This window comes from Dipodomys spectabilis, unplaced genomic scaffold, assembly GCF_019054845.1.
Source record: "Dipodomys spectabilis isolate Male_0828 unplaced genomic scaffold, ASM1905484v1 ptg000796l, whole genome shotgun sequence".
In the NCBI taxonomy this organism is placed as follows: Eukaryota; Metazoa; Chordata; class Mammalia; order Rodentia; family Heteromyidae; genus Dipodomys; species Dipodomys spectabilis.
This window is the reverse complement of record NW_024871473.1, coordinates 50,985-68,001: the sequence shown is the minus strand read 5'-3', so window position 1 is coordinate 68,001 and position 17,017 is coordinate 50,985. Positions and strand designations below refer to the sequence as shown.

Genomic DNA, 17,017 nt, shown 5'->3' with positions numbered 1-17,017 from the left:
GCCCCGCGCCTCCGCGAGCGTCAGGACGGCGCGCCACGCTCGGCTCTGCGTCACTGCCACGCGCTGCGCTGGGCGGGTCCGGGAGCTGTGGGTGCCGATGGAGGCCGACGTGGCGGCTGCGGCCGCGGCCGCGCCTGCGGCCGGCCACTCCGCGCCTGGCCAGGAGCTCTTGGTAGCCTGGAATACCGTGAGCACCGGACTGGTGCCGCCGGCTGTCCTGGGGCTGGTGAGGCCTGAGAAAAGAAGGGCGGGGCGGGACGGGGGGCCCGCCCGCGTCCCGGGCCTCCTCCCCCAGCCCTCCTTCCTTAGCGTCGGCCACGGAGTGGGCGGCGGGTTTTCCTCAGCTTCCCCTAGACTCGGCCCCTCCCCTCGAGCCCGCACCCCTGCGCCTGCATCCTCAGATTTCCCCACGCTCCAGGCCTCCTCCCGGACCAGCGGCGCGGTCCCGCCGAAGGAGGAGGAGCTCCGAGCGGCGGTGGAAGTCCTGAGGGGCCACGGTCTGCACTCTATCCTGGAGGAGTGGTTCGTGGAAGTGCTGCAGAACGACCTGCAGGCCAACATCTCCCCCGAGTTCTGGAATGCCGTCTCCCAGCGCGAGAACACTGTCGACGAGCCCCAGTGCCTTCTGCTGCTCCTGGACGCGTTTGGTCTGCTAGAGAGCCGCCTGGATACCTACCTGCGCAGCCTAGAGCTCCTGGAGAAATGGACTCGCCTGGGTTTGCTGATGGGCACTGGAGCTCAAGGGCTTCGGGAAAAGGTCCATACCATGTTGCGGGGAGTCTTATTCTTTTCCACACCCAGGACCTTCCAGGAGATGGTCCAGCGCCTCTACGGGCGCTTCCTGCGAGTCTATATGCAGAGTAAGAGAAAAGGTGAAGGAGGCACAGACCCCGAACTGGAGGGGGAATTGGACAGCCGCTATGCCCGCCGCCGCTACTACCGGCTTCTGCAAAGCCCTCTGTGTGCGGGATGCGGCAGTGACAAGCAGCAGTGCTGGTGCCGCCAGGCACTGGAGCAGTTCCACCAGCTCAGCCAGGTCCTGTGAGTACTGCCAAGCGGTGACTATGCCCCGGTTCCTCCGCATGCCTTTCCTGCTCTCCTGGGTCTCGCTGGCCTCTGGGAGAACTGGTGAACTGGTCGAAAATGTTTCTTCTACCTATCCTGAGAGCCAGGGACATGACAGGGAGCGCCATGGGAATCTCTGTGTAGCAGGTTCACACCCTGACCTAGGTGTAGGTGTGTATCCAGGGTTTTTCAGCTTTGCCCTTGCTAAGAAACTACCGACCCATGTCTGAATTAGATTTCTTTTGATTCCAAACTTCCTGGTCTCTACAAAATTCTGATTTTTTTTTTAATCCCAAAAGTCATACTTAAAAAAAAATTGGGGGGCGGGGGCTGGGAATGTAAGGTGGCTCAGTGGTAGAGTGCTCACCTGGCATGCCTGAGGCCCTGGGTTCGATTCCTCAGTGCTACATACACAGAAAAAGGCAGAAGTTGCACTGTGGCTCAAGTGGTAGAGCACTAGCCTTGAGTAAAAGCAGTTTAGGGACAGTGCCCAGGCCCCGAGTTCAGTGTCCAGGACTGGCAAAAGAAAAAAATAATTTTTTCTGTTATTAGAAAGGTGAGGTACGGAGGGGTTATTGTTACATAGGTCAGTTAGAAGTACATTTCTTTCTTTCTTTTTTTTTTTTTTTTTTTTTTCTTATCAGTTGTAGGGCTTGAACTCTGGGCCTGGATGCTGTCCCTGAGCTCTTCAGCTCAAGGTGAGCACTCTATCACTTGAGCCACAGTGTCACTTCTGGTTTTCTGGTGGTTAGTTGGAGATAAAAGTCTGATAGACTTAGCTGGGCACCGGTGGTTCACGCCTGTCATCCTAGCTACTCAGGAAGCCAAGATCTGAGGATTGCGGTTCAAAGCCAGCCTAGGCAGGAAAGTCTGTGAGACTCTTATCTCCAATAAACCACTAGAAAACTGGAAATGGTGCTGTGGCTCAAGTGGTAGAGTGCTCGCCTTGAGCTGAAGAGCGCAGGGACAGCACCTAAGTCCAGAGTTCAAGCCCCACGACCAACCAAAAAAAAGAGAAAAAAAAAAAGTCTAATAGACTTCCCTGCCCAAACTGGCTTTGAACTGTGATTCTCAGATCTCAACCTCCTGAGTAGCTAGGATTACAGGCGTGAGCCACTGGGGTCTGGCTTCCACTTTGAGCTTTTTGATGATTAATTGCAGATAAGAGTCTCACAGACTTCCTTTCCAGTGCTCTTGTCCTTCTAGCAGCTTTGCCCCCAAACCCTTGGTAGATTTGCCCCACCCTAGGAGGGCTGGGGGAGGTTATTCATTAAGCTCTTGGTATGTCTCATGTGTGTACTGTATGTGCTTTGTAAGCAGGACCATGATGGGTGAAGGACAGGAGGCGGGGGAGGGGGGTAGGCATGTACTGGTTGAGGGACAGGTGTGTGCCCTGAAAGCAGTACCACACTGGCTGAGGGACAGGTGTGTGCTGCAGGTGCTTCATGGACAGGACTCTCCTCTAGGCACAGGCTCAGTTTGCTGGAGCGGGTCAGTGCTGAGGCAGTTACCACCACCCTGCATCAGGTGACCAGAGAGAGAATGGAGGATCGCTGCCGAGGCGAGTATGAGCGCTCCTTTCTGCGGGAGTTCCACAAGGTGAGCAACCCCCCCACACACACACACACACATACACTGTCCACAAGATGAGCACCCTCCCTTGGCATACTGATTCCTCACACTAGAAGCGACTAGAGTGGGAAGGCCTGGATGGACCAGAATTGGGTGGTAGGGCTGCCTTGGTGCTAGGCAAGTCCTAAGCCCAGTGGCGGAGGAAGGATCTGGGATATGCTCTGCAGGTCTGTGCAGAATCCTACAGCTGGAGGCATTGCAAAAACCAGAGTCCCAAGAGTTCCTCGTCAGGCTGTAGTAGTAGCAGACTGACCCTTCCTCTTTGCTTTCCTGAGTGTGGGTTCACTTCTTTCGACTGGCCTCCATCTCCACATGCAGCTGGGGCCTGTTGGGCTATGGTCTCTTTCTGGTCTAGGCACCCAGCATTGAGGAGCTGTGGTCATTTACGCTACTCTTATTTTTCCCCCTGACCTCCCATCACTGCTTCCAGGTATCTGTCTGCAGTGAATGCAGGTTAGCTGTGGTAGTGGGTGTTCAAAGTGCTGTTCTCCAGCAGTGATGCAGACTGGGCATCAGCCATGGAGGCTCACTGTGCTCCGGGTAGTGGGCTGGGGAAGGTGAATTGTCCCAAGCTATTTCATTAGTCGGGAGTCTGTGGATCTGTGTGCACCCATGAGTCTGTGTGGCCTTGTGGCCTCCTGTTCTCAGCTGTGCTTTTACTGTTGTTGCTTGGTTTACACAGAGGTAGGGCTTTGGTGGTCACAGATGTGGCTCCAAGAGCAGGTTTGCCATGTGTGCCAGCATCGTCCACTAGTGTCACCTACCAGAGGCGAGCATGCCGGCACGCCGCGGAGGATGAGCGCCTCTGCGGGTCAGCAGTGCCCGTTTGGGACTCAGGTTCTTGGAAGACTTGGATGTGCTTCTGGGCCCCAGATGTAGGAGCTTTTGGGGGCTTACTGGGGTGCTGCTGAAGGGTAGGTGTCTATGAGGTGGTCTGGGTGTCCCCGCGCCTCACACACCAGTGTCCCCACAGTGGATTGAGAGGGTGGTCGGCTGGCTTGGCAAGGTGTTCCTGCAGGACGGCCCCGCCCGGCCGGCCTCACCCGAAGCTGGAGGCACTCTGCGCCGCTGGCGCTGTCACGTGCAGAGGTTCTTCTACCGGATCTATGCCAGCCTGCGCATCGAGGAGCTCTTCAGCATCATCCGAGGTTGGTCCTTCTTGGTTTCCCTGCACTGCACACCTGCCAGTGGGCAGTGCCCTTCATGTTTACAGGGTTTACTTACCTTTACCTTCTGCAAGATGAATTGACCAGAGCTGGACCTAATTCACTATCACTCTGGGTCTGGTTCAGGACTGAGCAGCCTGCCAGGCCAATGCTTTTAGGCATCCATCCTTCTGTCCCTCAGCCTTGGTTTCTGCTTACTAGCTAGCTCCCCTACCCTTTGGTGTTATAGTCAAATGCACACGTGTGTGAAAAGGCATCGAGAGCCATGTGCTGGTAGCTCACGCCTGTCATCCTTGCTACTCAGGAGGCTGAGACCTGAGGATCGTGGTTCCAAGCCAGCCCAGGCAGAAAAGTGCATGACACTCTTTATCTCTAGGTAACTGCCATGAAGCCAAAAGTGGAGCTGTGGCTCAAGTGGTAGAGTGCTAGCTTTTAGTGAAAAAGCTAAGGGACAGCTCCCAGGCCCTGAGTTCAAGCACACATTGGCACATGCACACACACAGATACCCAGTGCTTGCGGGCAGCTCCCATGCTGGGGCCGTGTATCCTTTCCTGCACTGTTGTCGTTCTTCACCGGTGGGTGCACCTGTGTACACCTATCTCTGAGGGATGGCTCTCTTCCTGCAGACTTCCCAGACTCCCGACCAGCCATCGAGGACCTCAAATACTGCCTGGAGAGGACTGACCAGAGACAGCAGCTGCTTGTGTCCCTCAAGGCTGCCCTGGAGACTCGGCTCCTCCACCCTGGTACGTGTGTGGCCACTATAGACTGGCTGCTTGGCCCTCAGGGCTCTGGATTTGGAGGCAACTGAGAAGGGGGTTAGGAAGCAGTTGTTGGTTTTGTGGGAGCTAGAAAAGCCAGCCCACCTTCATGCCTCTTTGGAGGAAATCAAGCTTGCCTGGCTCAGTCTGGGCTGTGCTGGCCTCAAAACAGAGCCTGGCTGGAGGAGGGCCCGTTTCTCGGGAAGTTACAGAGCCTGCCTGTGAGTGGGTGAGGTGAGGGAGGCTGGGGCTGACTCCCTGCCGCCACCCCGCCACCTGGGCTCCAGTCTCAGCAGTGACCAGTGTGACTGCCTGTCTACTCATGTGGGACCAGGGAAGCTGCTGTCCAGGGCACTGTGAGACCTCTGGCTTCTCCTAGGCGTCAACACGTGTGATATCATCACGCTCTACATCTCTGCCATCAAGGCTTTGCGAGTGTTGGACCCCTCCATGGTCATCCTGGAGGTGGCCTGTGAGCCCATCCGCCGCTACCTGAGGTGAGGCGTGCATCCAGGCGCCCTGGCTCAGCCTCGTGATGCTGTCACCAGAGGGGCTCTGGGTTCTCTCCTGAGCACAAGGGGACAGGAGGCTGCTGATGGGTCCAGGCTGAGGGCTTTTCCTCTTCCCGCTGCTAGTCACCTATCCTTGCATGCTCTGTGTAGAGACAGCCCTTGCTTTCTGATGATGAGGCGCCAGGACCCCCGTGGGTTGTGTGTTTGGAAAGCTCTTGGTTGGCAGAGGCCCAGTGTCCCTGGACCTGAGTGGTGGGAGCTGGTGGGTATATCTCATGGCTGCCCTGGACTCAGGCTTTTTGCTTCCCAGCCAATACTGGTCTGGTCACGGAGCCTCTTTTTATCTCTGCCGTGCTGTTCCCACAGTGGTGCTGGGCGTCTTACTTTCTGAGATGAGCCTGTTTTCAGTATGTACCAGTCAGCAGTTGGGGTGGGCAGTGTGAGCCGGGTCCCATGGTAGCCTCGCATACATGGAAGACAGCAGCACTCATCCCGCAGGACACGGGAGGACACGGTGCGGCAGATCGTAGCTGGGCTGACGGGAGACTCGGATGGAACTGGGGACTTGGCTGTTGAGTTGTCCAAGACTGACCCGGCCAGCCTGGAAACGGGCCAGGACAGTGAAGATGACTCTGGAGAGCCTGAGGATTGGGTTCCCGATCCGGTGGATGCAGACCCAGGTCAGCTTCCCGGCTGGGCCCCCAGCCTCTTCCGGGCCTATTTGAGTTGTGATGGCTTCAGGTCCATGTCTTGCTGTTAGCACCTGGTCCCGTCGGGGAGCCAGTGCTTGTTTTAACAGGTCAGGGCTTTCCTTAGTACCAGTCATTTTTCTGTGTGTTCCTATGGTACCTGGTCATTCCAGCGGTAGGAGAGTTTCTTGTTGGCCCTGTTCCTTACAAGCTATAACTGGTGGGAAAGCTGGTTCGTGTGAGGCCTGTGTAGCCCACCTCCAGCTATGATTTTTGTCCCAGACCTAGAAGGCTCATCAGGGTGACAGCTTCTGGCTGGTCCCCCTCCTATGCCTGGCCCCAATACATAGAGTCTGTGAGCACTTCTCCAGTCTCCAGGACCAAACCATGGGCCTTCAAGCCTGGATTTCAAGTGTGGGTTGAAAGGGGTCCTCATGAGTTAGGAGGGGTCCTAGATCAAAACAGCAGCTTCAGGATCCTCATGAGTCACGAGGGCTGCAGATTGGAACAGCTGTTTGTGAGCCTCATAGCCAGTGCTGGATGACAGTGACTAGCCAGGTGGGATTTTGGGGTATATTGTCCTTGCCAAGGTGCCAGTGGTAAGCCCCTCATACTGTGCCAGGGAAGTCGAGCTCCAAGCGGCGCTCCTCGGATATCATCAGTCTGCTGGTAAGCATCTATGGCAGCAAGGACCTCTTCATCAACGAGTACCGCTCCCTGTTAGCCGACCGCCTCCTCCACCAGCTCAGCTTCAGCCCGGAACGGTGAGGCCTGTGAGCTGCTGGCTGGTCTCCAGGGGGCGCCACGGCTTCCACCTGGGGCCTCTTGCAGCCCAGTCCTGAGGAATCTGGAGGGAGGTGCCTTCTCACCTTGGGTGTTTGCCTGCCCTCTGCCGGCCAGGATGGCTCTGCTGTGGCCCAGGTGGGGCTGTCTTCCCACAGGCCAGGGGCCTCTCAGCAGCGGGAGCTAGTGAGGAAGAGGCAGCTTTCTAAAAGCTCTTCCTTCTGGGGCTGGGAAGGTGGCTCAGTGGTAGAATGCTTGCCTTGCATGCATGAGGCCCTGGGTTTGATACCTCAGTTCGATTCCATAAGCAGAAAAAGCCAGAAAGTGGTAGAGTGCTAGCCTTGAGCTGAAGAGCTGTGGGACAGTGAGTTCAGGCGCCACAACTGGCAAAAAATAAAAAGCTCTTCCTTCCAGGGAGATCCGCAATGTGGAGCTGCTGAAGCTGCGCTTTGGTGAGGCCCCGATGCACTTCTGTGAGGTCATGTTAAAGGTGGGTGTCAGGACCCCACCCTCAAGGCCAGCACCTCTGCCCGACCCGGGCTAAGTGCCCTCCCCTCCTTAGGATATGGCAGACTCCCGCCGGATCAACGCCAACATCCGAGAGGAAGACGAGAAGCGGCCTATAGAAGAGCAGCCGCCGTTTGGGGTCTATGCTGTCATCTTATCCAGTGAGTTCTGGCCCCCCTTCAAGGATGAGAAGCTGGAAGTTCCTGAGGACATCAGGGCCGCGCTGGAAGTTTACTGCAAGAAGTACGAGAAGCTGAAGGTACAGCTACCAGTGCTTAGCAGCTCCCACGGCTGTTCAATCAGCCGCAGTCACCTCAGGGTCAGTCGCCTGCCACACCCACCATACATTGTCACCTCAGGGTCATTGTCACCTCAGGGTCATTGTCACCTCAGGGTCATTGTCACCTCAGGGTCAATCGCCTGCCACACCCACCATACATTGTCACCTCAGGGTCATTGTCACCTCAGGGTCAGTCACCTCAGGGTCATTGTCACCTCAGGGTCATTGTCACCTCAGGGTCATTGCCGCCTCAGGGTCAGTCGCCTCAGGGTCATTGCCACCTCAGGGTCATTGTCACCTCAGGGTCAGTCACCTCAGGGTCATTGCCACCTCAGGGTCATTGCCACCTCAGGGTCATTGTCACCTCAGGGTCATTGCCACCTCAGGGTCATTGTCACCTCAGGGTCAGTCGCCTCAGGGTCATTGCCACCTCAGGGTCATTGTCACCTCAGGGTCATTGTCACCTCAGGGTCATTGCCGCCTCAGGGTCATTGCCACCTCAGGGTCAGTCACCTCAGAGTCATTGTCACCTCAGGGTCATTGTCACCTCAGGGTCATTGCCACCTCAGGGTCAGTCACCTCAGGGTCAGTCGCCTCAGGGTCATTGTCACCTCAGGGTCATTGCCACCTCAGGGTCATTGTCACCTCAGGGTCATTGCCACCTCAGGGTCATTGTCACCTCAGGGTCATTGCCGCCTCAGGGTCATTGCCGCCTCAGGGTCATTGTCACCTCAGGGTCATTGCCACCTCAGGGTCAATCGCCTGCCACACCCACCATACATTGTCACCTCAGGGTCATTGTCACCTCAGGGTCAGTCGCCTCAGGGTCATTGTCACCTCAGGGTCATTGTCACCTCAGGGTCATTGTCACCTCAGGGTCATTGTCACCTCAGGGTCATTGTCACCTCAGGGTCATTGTCGCCTCAGGGTCATTGTCGCCTCAGGGTCATTGTCACCTCAGGGTCATTGTCGCCTCAGGGTCATTGCCGCCTCAGGGTCATTGCCACCTCAGGGTCATTGCCACCTCAGGGTCATTGCCGCCTCAGGGTCATTGTCACCTCAGGGTCATTGTCACCTCAGGGTCATTGCCACCTCAGGGTCATTGCCACCTCAGGGTCATTGTCACCTCAGGGTCAGTCGCCTCAGGGTCATTGTCACCTCAGGGTCATTGCCACCTCAGGGTCATTGTCGCCTCAGGGTCATTGTCACCTCAGGGTCATTGTCGCCTCAGGGTCATTGCCGCCTCAGGGTCATTGTCACCTCAGGGTCATTGCCGCCTCAGGGTCATTGTCGCCTCAGGGTCAGTCACCTCAGAGTCATTGTCACCTCAGGGTCATTGCCACCTCAGGGTCATTGTCACCTCAGGGTCATTGTCACCTCAGGGTCATTGTCGCCTCAGGGTCATTGTCGCCTCAGGGTCATTGTCACCTCAGGGTCATTGTCGCCTCAGGGTCATTGCCGCCTCAGGGTCATTGCCACCTCAGGGTCATTGCCACCTCAGGGTCATTGCCGCCTCAGGGTCATTGTCACCTCAGGGTCAATCGCCTGCCACACCCACCATACATTGTCACCTCAGGGTCATTGTCACCTCAGGGTCATTGTCACCTCAGGGTCATTGTCACCTCAGGGTCATTGTCACCTCAGGGTCAGTCGCCTCAGGGTCAGTCACCTCAGAGTCATTGTCACCTCAGGGTCAGTCACCTCAGGGTCATTGTCACCTCAGGGTCATTGCCACCTCAGGGTCAGTCACCTCAGAGTCATTGTCACCTCAGGGTCATTGTCACCTCAGGGTCATTGCCACCTCAGGGTCATTGCCACCTCAGGGTCATTGTCACCTCAGGGTCAGTCGCCTCAGGGTCATTGTCACCTCAGGGTCATTGCCACCTCAGGGTCATTGTCACCTCAGGGTCATTGCCGCCTCAGGGTCATTGCCACCTCAGGGTCAGTCACCTCAGGGTCAGTCGCCTCAGGGTCATTGTCACCTCAGGGTCATTGCCACCTCAGGGTCATTGTCGCCTCAGGGTCATTGTCACCTCAGGGTCATTGTCGCCTCAGGGTCATTGCCGCCTCAGGGTCATTGTCACCTCAGGGTCATTGCCGCCTCAGGGTCATTGTCGCCTCAGGGTCAGTCACCTCAGAGTCATTGTCACCTCAGGGTCATTGCCACCTCAGGGTCATTGTCACCTCAGGGTCATTGCCACCTCAGGGTCATTGCCGCCTCATTGTCGCCTCAGGGTCATTGTCACCTCAGGGTCATTGCCACCTCAGGGTCATTGCCACCTCAGGGTCATTGTCACCTCAGGGTCAGTCGCCTCAGGGTCATTGCCACCTCAGGGTCATTGTCACCTCAGGGTCATTGTCACCTCAGGGTCATTGCCACCTCAGGGTCATTGTCGCCTCAGGGTCATTGTCGCCTCAGGGTCATTGCCGCCTCAGGGTCATTGTCGCCTCAGGGTCATTGTCACCTCAGGGTCATTGTCACCTCAGGGTCATTGTCACCTCAGGGTCAGTCGCCTGTGTGCACTTTGAGGGGTGGGGTCTCCTCTTCACGCTCTGAAACCCGAGCGCCCTATCGCCAAGCCTTCCTGTGCTGCTGGGCTGCTGAACAGGGCTGGCATCCACTGAGGCCCAGCCCCCAGTAGGGCTGGGAGGGGCTGTCTCTCTGCTGTGGGCAACTCTCTCAAGCACACTGACCTCTGACTTTGACCCTCTCCTCCCTTGGTCTCTCCCTGAAAGGTCCCAGGGGACTTGAGAATGGACACTATGAACTGTGATGGGGATCCTGGAAGGTACAGGGCTTGGACAAAGGAAGCTGGGCACTGGTGACTCACACCTGTAATCATAGCTATTCAGTAGGCTGACATCTGGAGATCGCCGATCAAAGCCAGCCTGGGCAGGAAAGTCCATGGGCGTCATCTCCAAAAATTACCAAAAAGCTAACTGGTGAACTGTGGCTAAAGTAATAGTGTAAACCTTAAGGAAGCAGCTCAGGAACAACACTCAGGCCCTGAGTTCAAGTCGCAGGACCGGCACACACACACACGCACACACACACACACACACACAAATGAATGCCCAGAGAGATGAGATAGGCCATGTGGCCTGCCCCCAGCAGCATAACCGAGTCCCAGTCCTGGAGTCCTGGGAAGGAGGCTGAGCTCAAGTGTCTTTTTGGATTTGCAGTCAAGTCATGCTGGGGAGAGGAACTGGACGCCCATCCAGGGCTTCTGACATGAGATGGGGTCTGGGCTGTGGGGTGCAGTCCAGCTATGCTGGGGAGGTAGGAACTGGACGCCCATCCAGAGCTTCCCTCCCTCCCCTGATCGTTGGGCTTGATCTGGGCCTGGGTGCTGTTACCTCAGCTCTTCAGCTCAAGGCTAGCACTCTACCACTTGAGCCACAGCGCCACTTCCAGGTTTCTGGTGGTTTATTGGGAGATAAGAGTCTCATAGACTTTCCTGCCCCAGGCTGGCTTTGAACCGTGATCCTCAGATCTCAGCCTCATGAGTAGCTAGGATTATAGGCATGAGCCGCCGGCGCCCGGCTTCATCCAGAGCTTTTGACATGAGACTTGGGGTCCGGGCTGGAACATGCAGCCCACCAGTTCTGCAGCCTAGAGGGAGGAGAATAGGCAGAGAACAGGAGAGGGAAGGCATCCGGCCTGTGGATCTCAACAGCGGCTCAAACTGAACAGGGCAGTAGTGAGGTGGTCCGAAGCAGGGGGAGGCAAGCTCTGGGGGTTCCAGCAGCTTCTCGGGTGAGGAAGTGCTGGGTCTCCTCTACACAGAAGGCCTTGTTCTTCCAGCCTCACCCAGGGCACCTTGGCAAGTCAGGGACTGCTTGCACCTGACCTTGACAGCCTGGCCACCTCCTTTCCCCACCCTGGTTCCGTTCCTGGAAAAGCTCAGGTGTCCTGTGGTCACCTAGTGTCCTGCCGTCTGGTCCGTGTGGCCCTTGCTGATGCCAGCTGGAAGGCTGCCTACCATGCTTGGTGCCAGCCCGTGCCACAGCAGTGGGCCTTGGCCCAGTGTCTGAGCAGTGACTTACCCCTTCCCGGCTGAGCACAGCTAGGTGCCACATCCTCTCTGCCCTCTTCCCTGCCCCATCCTCTGTTCTCCGGATGCCCCAGAGGTGTGAAGAGCCCATTGCCTCCCCCCCGCTCCCATTCCAGCATCCCTGAAAGTCATGCCCAGTCCAGTGTTAACTCTTAAGTCTTAACATAAAGTTCCATATTTCAGCATCTAAATCAAGTGTAGACGAGACTTGGGGTCCACGTGGGGCAGGCTTTCTTGCTAGCTGTGATGCTGTGAAATCAGAAGTTTTCTGCTTCCAAGACACAATAGAGTGTCGAGCCTCACTGAGGCATTGAGATCCTCAAAGGAAGGTTCATAGTCCTAAGCAGGTCTAAAAATGAGTGTGAGGAATTAAGAGGATTGGAGGCCTGGCCTGGCAACAGTTCTCTGCACTTCCCCCTTGCCCCTCCCCCCGCCGTCTGCTCAGCACTGTGGCTCTGCTCTAAGCCTTGCCTTGTGTTGTCTGTCCCTTTGGCCTGTGTGTGAGCAGTTCTGCCAGATCTGAGCTGCCCGTGCTCTGGACCAGCCCTCTCCAGACCTTTTGCTGGATAGCCCATCTCTTCTGGTTTCTGAAACGGTTGGGCCAACAGATCACACTCATCTCTTTGGCTAATGTTTGTCAAGCCCCACCCTGGCCAGATGTCAAGGCTACCTGAACAGGCTGAGAATTTTTCCAGAGCATAGATACTGGCTTCCTTCTGCTTCAGTTTCTTTTCCTTATTTGTATTTTACATTTTATTTTTATTTTATTTTATTTTTTTTTTTTTTTTGTCGGCCGTGGGGCTTGAACTCTGGGCCTGGGCGCTGTCCCTCAGCTCTTCAGCTCAAGGCTAGCGCTCTACCACTTGAGCTACAGTGCCACTTCCGGTTTTCTGGTGGTTTATTGGAGATAGGAGTCTCACGGTCTCTACTGCCCGGGCTGGCTTTGAACCGAGATCCTCAGATCTCAGCCTCCTGAGTAGCTAGGATTACAGACGTGAGCCACCAGCGCCTGGCTGTATTTTACATTTTTAAAGCAGTAAGGTAAAAACCACGGTGTACCTTCCACACTGCTTAGAAATTCCTTGGATGTATGGCAGGCATTTTGCTCCTTACTTTCCATCCACCCAGGCTTCCTGCTGACTTCCCTCCGGGTCCCAACATTGTTCTCAGTGTGACATGTATCCTTGAAGATGGCTGCAGCTTGTCGGGGGCTGTTAGCTCACGCCTGTCATCCTAGCTACTCAGGAGGCTGAGACCTGACGATCACGGTTCAAAGCCAGCCTGGGGCAGGAAAGTCTGAGATTCATTTCCAATTAACCACCAAAAAATGAAGTGGCTCTATGGCTCAAGTGGTAGAGCGCTTGTCTTGAGCTGAAGAGCTGAGGGACAGCGCCCAGGCTCAGAGTTTAAGCCCATGACCACCACCAACAACAAAGTGCTCAGGGACATCATCCAGGCCCAGAGTTCAAGCCCCAGGACCATTTTTTAAGAAAAGGATGGTGACAGCTTTCCTTCCCTACTGAGCCTTTGCCAGCATTATTTTATGCATGTGTGTACCAGTCCTGAGGCTTCCAACTCAGGGCCCAGGCTCTGGCCCTGAGCTTTTTTGCTCAAGGTTAGCACTCTACGCCATAGCTCTGCAGCTGGCTTATTGGTGGTCAATTGGAGATAAGAATCTTATACTTTCCTGCCCTGGCAGACTTTGAACCGAGATCCTTAAATCTCAGCCTCCTGAGTAGCTAGGATTACAATCATGAGCCACTGGTGCCTAGCTATGCCATCACTATTTTATCATCCATGTTTATTATTTATTTATTTTTGGAGTCCGGTAGTGGGGCCTGAACTCTGGGCCTGGGTGCTGTCCCTCAGCTCTTCAGCTCAAGGCTAGCGCTCTACCACTTGAGCCACAGCGCCACTTCCGGCTTTTTTCTTTTTGCTGATGTGGTGCTGAGGAATCGAACCCAGGGCCTCAGGCATGCAAGGCAAGCGCTCTACCACTGAGCCACCTTCCCAGTGACCTCATCTTAACCAGCTGCACCTGTGTCTGCTCTGGTTCCACGTTGGTCACGTTCTGAATACTGAGTCTGACACGGACCTGTCTTTTGGAGGGCCTCTGCCTCTCCAGTGCGTTCTGCTCTCTGGCTGCTGGGCTGCCAGCTGAGCATCCTCCTCCCCCGCAGGCCATGCGGACCCTCAGCTGGAAGCACACGCTGGGCCTGGTCACCCTGGACGTGGAGCTGGCCGACCGCACGCTGTCCGTGGCCGTGACGCCGGTGCAGGCTGTGCTCTTGCTGTACTTTCAGGACCAAGGTGAGTCCCCATGCCCTGATTCTGGTTTTAGTTTTGCCTTGGGATGAGTACCAGACAGGGCAGTCCACCCGCAGCCTTGGGTCACCAACTGGGCAGGTGGCACTCAGCCGGGGCGGCCTCCAGAGTCCTGTGTCTCCGCACGCAGCCAGCTGGGCCTTGGAGGAGCTGAGCAAGGTGGTGAAGATGCCGGTGGGACTGCTGCGGCGGCGCCTGTCCGTGTGGCTGCAGCAGGGCGTGGTGCGGGAGGGGCCTCCGGGCACCTTCTCTGTCATCGAGGAGGAGCGGCCCCAGGACCCCGACAGCATGGTGCTCATCGACAGCGACGACGAGAGTGACTCGGGCCTGGCCTCGCAGGCCGACCAGAAGGAGGAGGAGCTGCTGGTATATAGGCAGCGGCGGGCTGGGGCTGGGGCTGGGGTGGTCCCAGAGCGCAACCCCCCTGACCTGCCCGGTTCCTGTCCCAAGCTCTTCTGGACGTACATCCAGGCCATGCTGACCAACCTGGAGAGCCTCTCCCTGGAGCGCATCTACAGCATGCTCCGGATGTTCGTGATGACCGGGCCCGCGCTGGCTGAGATCGACCTGCAGGAGCTGCAGGGCTACCTGCAGAAGAAGGTCCGGGATCAGCAGCTCACCTACTCGGCCGGCGTCTACCGTCTACCCAAGAGCTGCAGCTGAGGCTCTGCCCGGGGGGGGGGGGGGGGGGGGAGCACTGATGTACGCAGTCCCCACCCCCACAACCCTTTCCCTGTACCGCTGCCAGTCCTTCCCTCCTGGCCCTGTATCCTTGCCCTGCTCCTCCTCCCCACACCCCTGCCCTGCTCCTCCTCCCCATCCTGCCCTTCATACCCACACCCCTGTCCTGATCCTTATCCCCTACATCCCTGTCCTGCCCCCCCCCACTTCTGCCCTGCCCCTCCTCCCCACACCCCTGCCCTGTCCCACAACTCCTGCCCTGCTTCCTCATCCCCACATCCCTGCCCCCAATCCCACACCCCTGCATGCAATACAAATTAAAGCAGGTCAGTTTCTCATCCTGTGTCCTGCTGGCTTTGTGGGCCCCATTGGACACATCCGGGTTGGTCTTCCTCCACTGGCCACATTATCTCAGCAGCAGTGAGCCCACACAGGCCGGGCCTGGTCCCTGAAGGTGGCGTGTGAGGCCACAGCTGCCTCCCGCAGCCCCTTAGTCCTGAGCCGCTTGGTCCACTGTTTGGCCTTTGAAAGGAGCTTTATCTTATTGTTTTATTTAGTGTTGTTATGCATGCTTGAACTCAGGGCCTGAGTACTATCCCTTTGCTTTTTCTGGTCAGTGCTGGCACTTCACCGCTTGAGCCACAGCTCTTCTTTAATTGGAGATTAGTCTTAACGGACTTTGGTGCCAAGGCTTCAAATGTTGATGGTCAGATCTCAGGCTGGTATTACAGCGTGAGCTGCTGCACCTGGCAGGGAAGGAGCCCTTAGCCCCCAGTCTGCAGCTGTTGTAGGGGCCTGGCTGTCAGGAGCTCTGCACCTGTCCAGCAGTAAAGAGCTACTCCGGGACAGGCCCTGGGCAGGTCCAGAGGGCCGAGGTCTTGGATGGGGGCGGGATGGGGCGGGGGGGGGGCGGGAGTGGCCCACAGGGCTCATGAGTGCGCACTTCAGCAAATTCCTCCCTGTCCCTTGGGCCTGTGGTCGGGGTCAGAGTCCAGCCACCCCAGAGGACATACCAGTAGAAGCCTCCACATTGCCAGTGCCCTGAGCACCACAGTGGCTGAGGAACTTTAGAACCGGGTAAGGCTACTGCTTCCCTGCCCCAGAGCTGCCGTCTCCAGGCAGGAGGCGCCCGGCCCCAGAGTGCCCTCTTAAAGGGAACAAAGGCCTTTTGTAGCCTGCTGCCTCCAGAACCTGCTCCTGCCAAGGTGCACAAGCCACACCCAGTGTCCGCTTGCTCCCTTGCCCCAGATGCCCCGCATGTCCCTGCTTTCCCCTTGTCTGCTATGGGAGGTGCAGAAACAAGTGCTGCCCTCACCATGCCCAGAGCTCTGGAGCCCTGGGGGCAAGCCCTCTAACGCACTCTGCTACTGGGCGGCAGTGGCTCCCACCTGTAGCCCTGACCATGCAGGAGGCTGAGATAAGTACAGTGGCTCCCACCTGTAGCCCTGACCATGCAGGAGGCTGAGATAAGTACAGTGGCTCCCACCTGTAGCCCTGACCATGCAGGAGGCTGAGATAAGTACAGTGGCTCCCACCTGTAGTCCTGACCATGCAGGAGGCTGAGATAAGTACAGTGGCTCCCACCTGTAGTCCTGACCATGCAGGAGGCTGAGATAAGTACAGTGGCTCCCACCTGTAGTCCTGGTCACTCAGAAGGCTGAGGTAAGTACAGGTCTTCTATTTCTAGCACCAAATAAGTCAAAAGTGACTTGCTTTTCGGCCTCAGGCAGCACAGCCTGACCTCGCCTGGCGTCCGCACAGGCCTAGGAGAGACACAGCTAACGGTGGCTTGCCCCTGGCTCTCGGACCTCGTCACCTAGTGCTGTCGCTGCGTCTCTGTACCCCCCAGTTCTGGTGGCAGTTGAAGCCCTGAAGCCCACCATTCACGAAGTGGCCATTGGGTTCCACCCCCGCGGCCACCACCTGGCCCTGGGCAGGTGTGCCTTTGTTTTCACCAGGATGTAAACCTGAGGGGCTGGCCAGGCAGGGTGGCGGTGCCAACCCCGCGGGCACGCCTTGTACCCTGGACTCCCTTTTTAGTGGTGTCCGCAGGACCAGGGGATATCCTGGGCACAGCTTTGCGCATCGAGTGCATAGGCTGTGCAGGGTGCTGGCTTGCTGGCTGGGTCCCCACGACCCTGGCTGCAGGACACCCGAGTCTGATCAAGGAGGTCCCTGGCGACAGACTGCAAGTCAGTCATACCTTCCCCTGGTGTCCCTGTGGGGCCTGGCCCAGTCAGCTGGGGTTGGCAATGGCTCCTGCTCAGTCTGGTTTGCTTGGCAGGCCCTTAGAGCAAGAAAGGAGGTGGCAGGGTGGGTTTGCTCCACACCCCAGCCTGGATGGCATGTTCAGGGAAGAGAATTAACTCTCACCATGCCAGCCTGCAGGTGACCAACTGCCTGTTCTACAAAGGTAATAGTTCTGAGCACTGGGGTCTGAACTCTGGACTGCTCATGCTTGCTTAGCTCTTTTGCTCAAGACTGGTACTCTACCACTTGAGCCACACCTCTCCTTTCAGCTTTTTGCTGGTTAGTTGGAGGTAAGAGTCCTGTAGACTTT

The 17,017-nt window shown here is 56.9% G+C and overlaps 1 protein-coding gene across 1 annotated transcript; it reads left to right on the top strand.

Moving 5' to 3' along the window:
* The first annotated feature begins 72 nt into the window (after window positions 1-72).
* Anapc2 (anaphase promoting complex subunit 2) lies at window positions 73-14,773 on the top strand. Its single transcript, XM_042673303.1, has 13 exons — window positions 73-226; window positions 419-1,041; window positions 2,532-2,664; window positions 3,671-3,845; window positions 4,491-4,610; window positions 5,005-5,122; window positions 5,636-5,817; window positions 6,449-6,590; window positions 7,024-7,099; window positions 7,172-7,375; window positions 13,632-13,761; window positions 13,907-14,142; window positions 14,227-14,773. Exons 1-13 carry the CDS (start codon window positions 98-100, stop codon window positions 14,437-14,439), a joined length of 2,481 nt encoding a protein of 826 aa, XP_042529237.1. The 5' UTR covers window positions 73-97; the 3' UTR covers window positions 14,440-14,773.
* The last annotated feature ends 2,244 nt before the right edge of the window (window positions 14,774-17,017 follow it).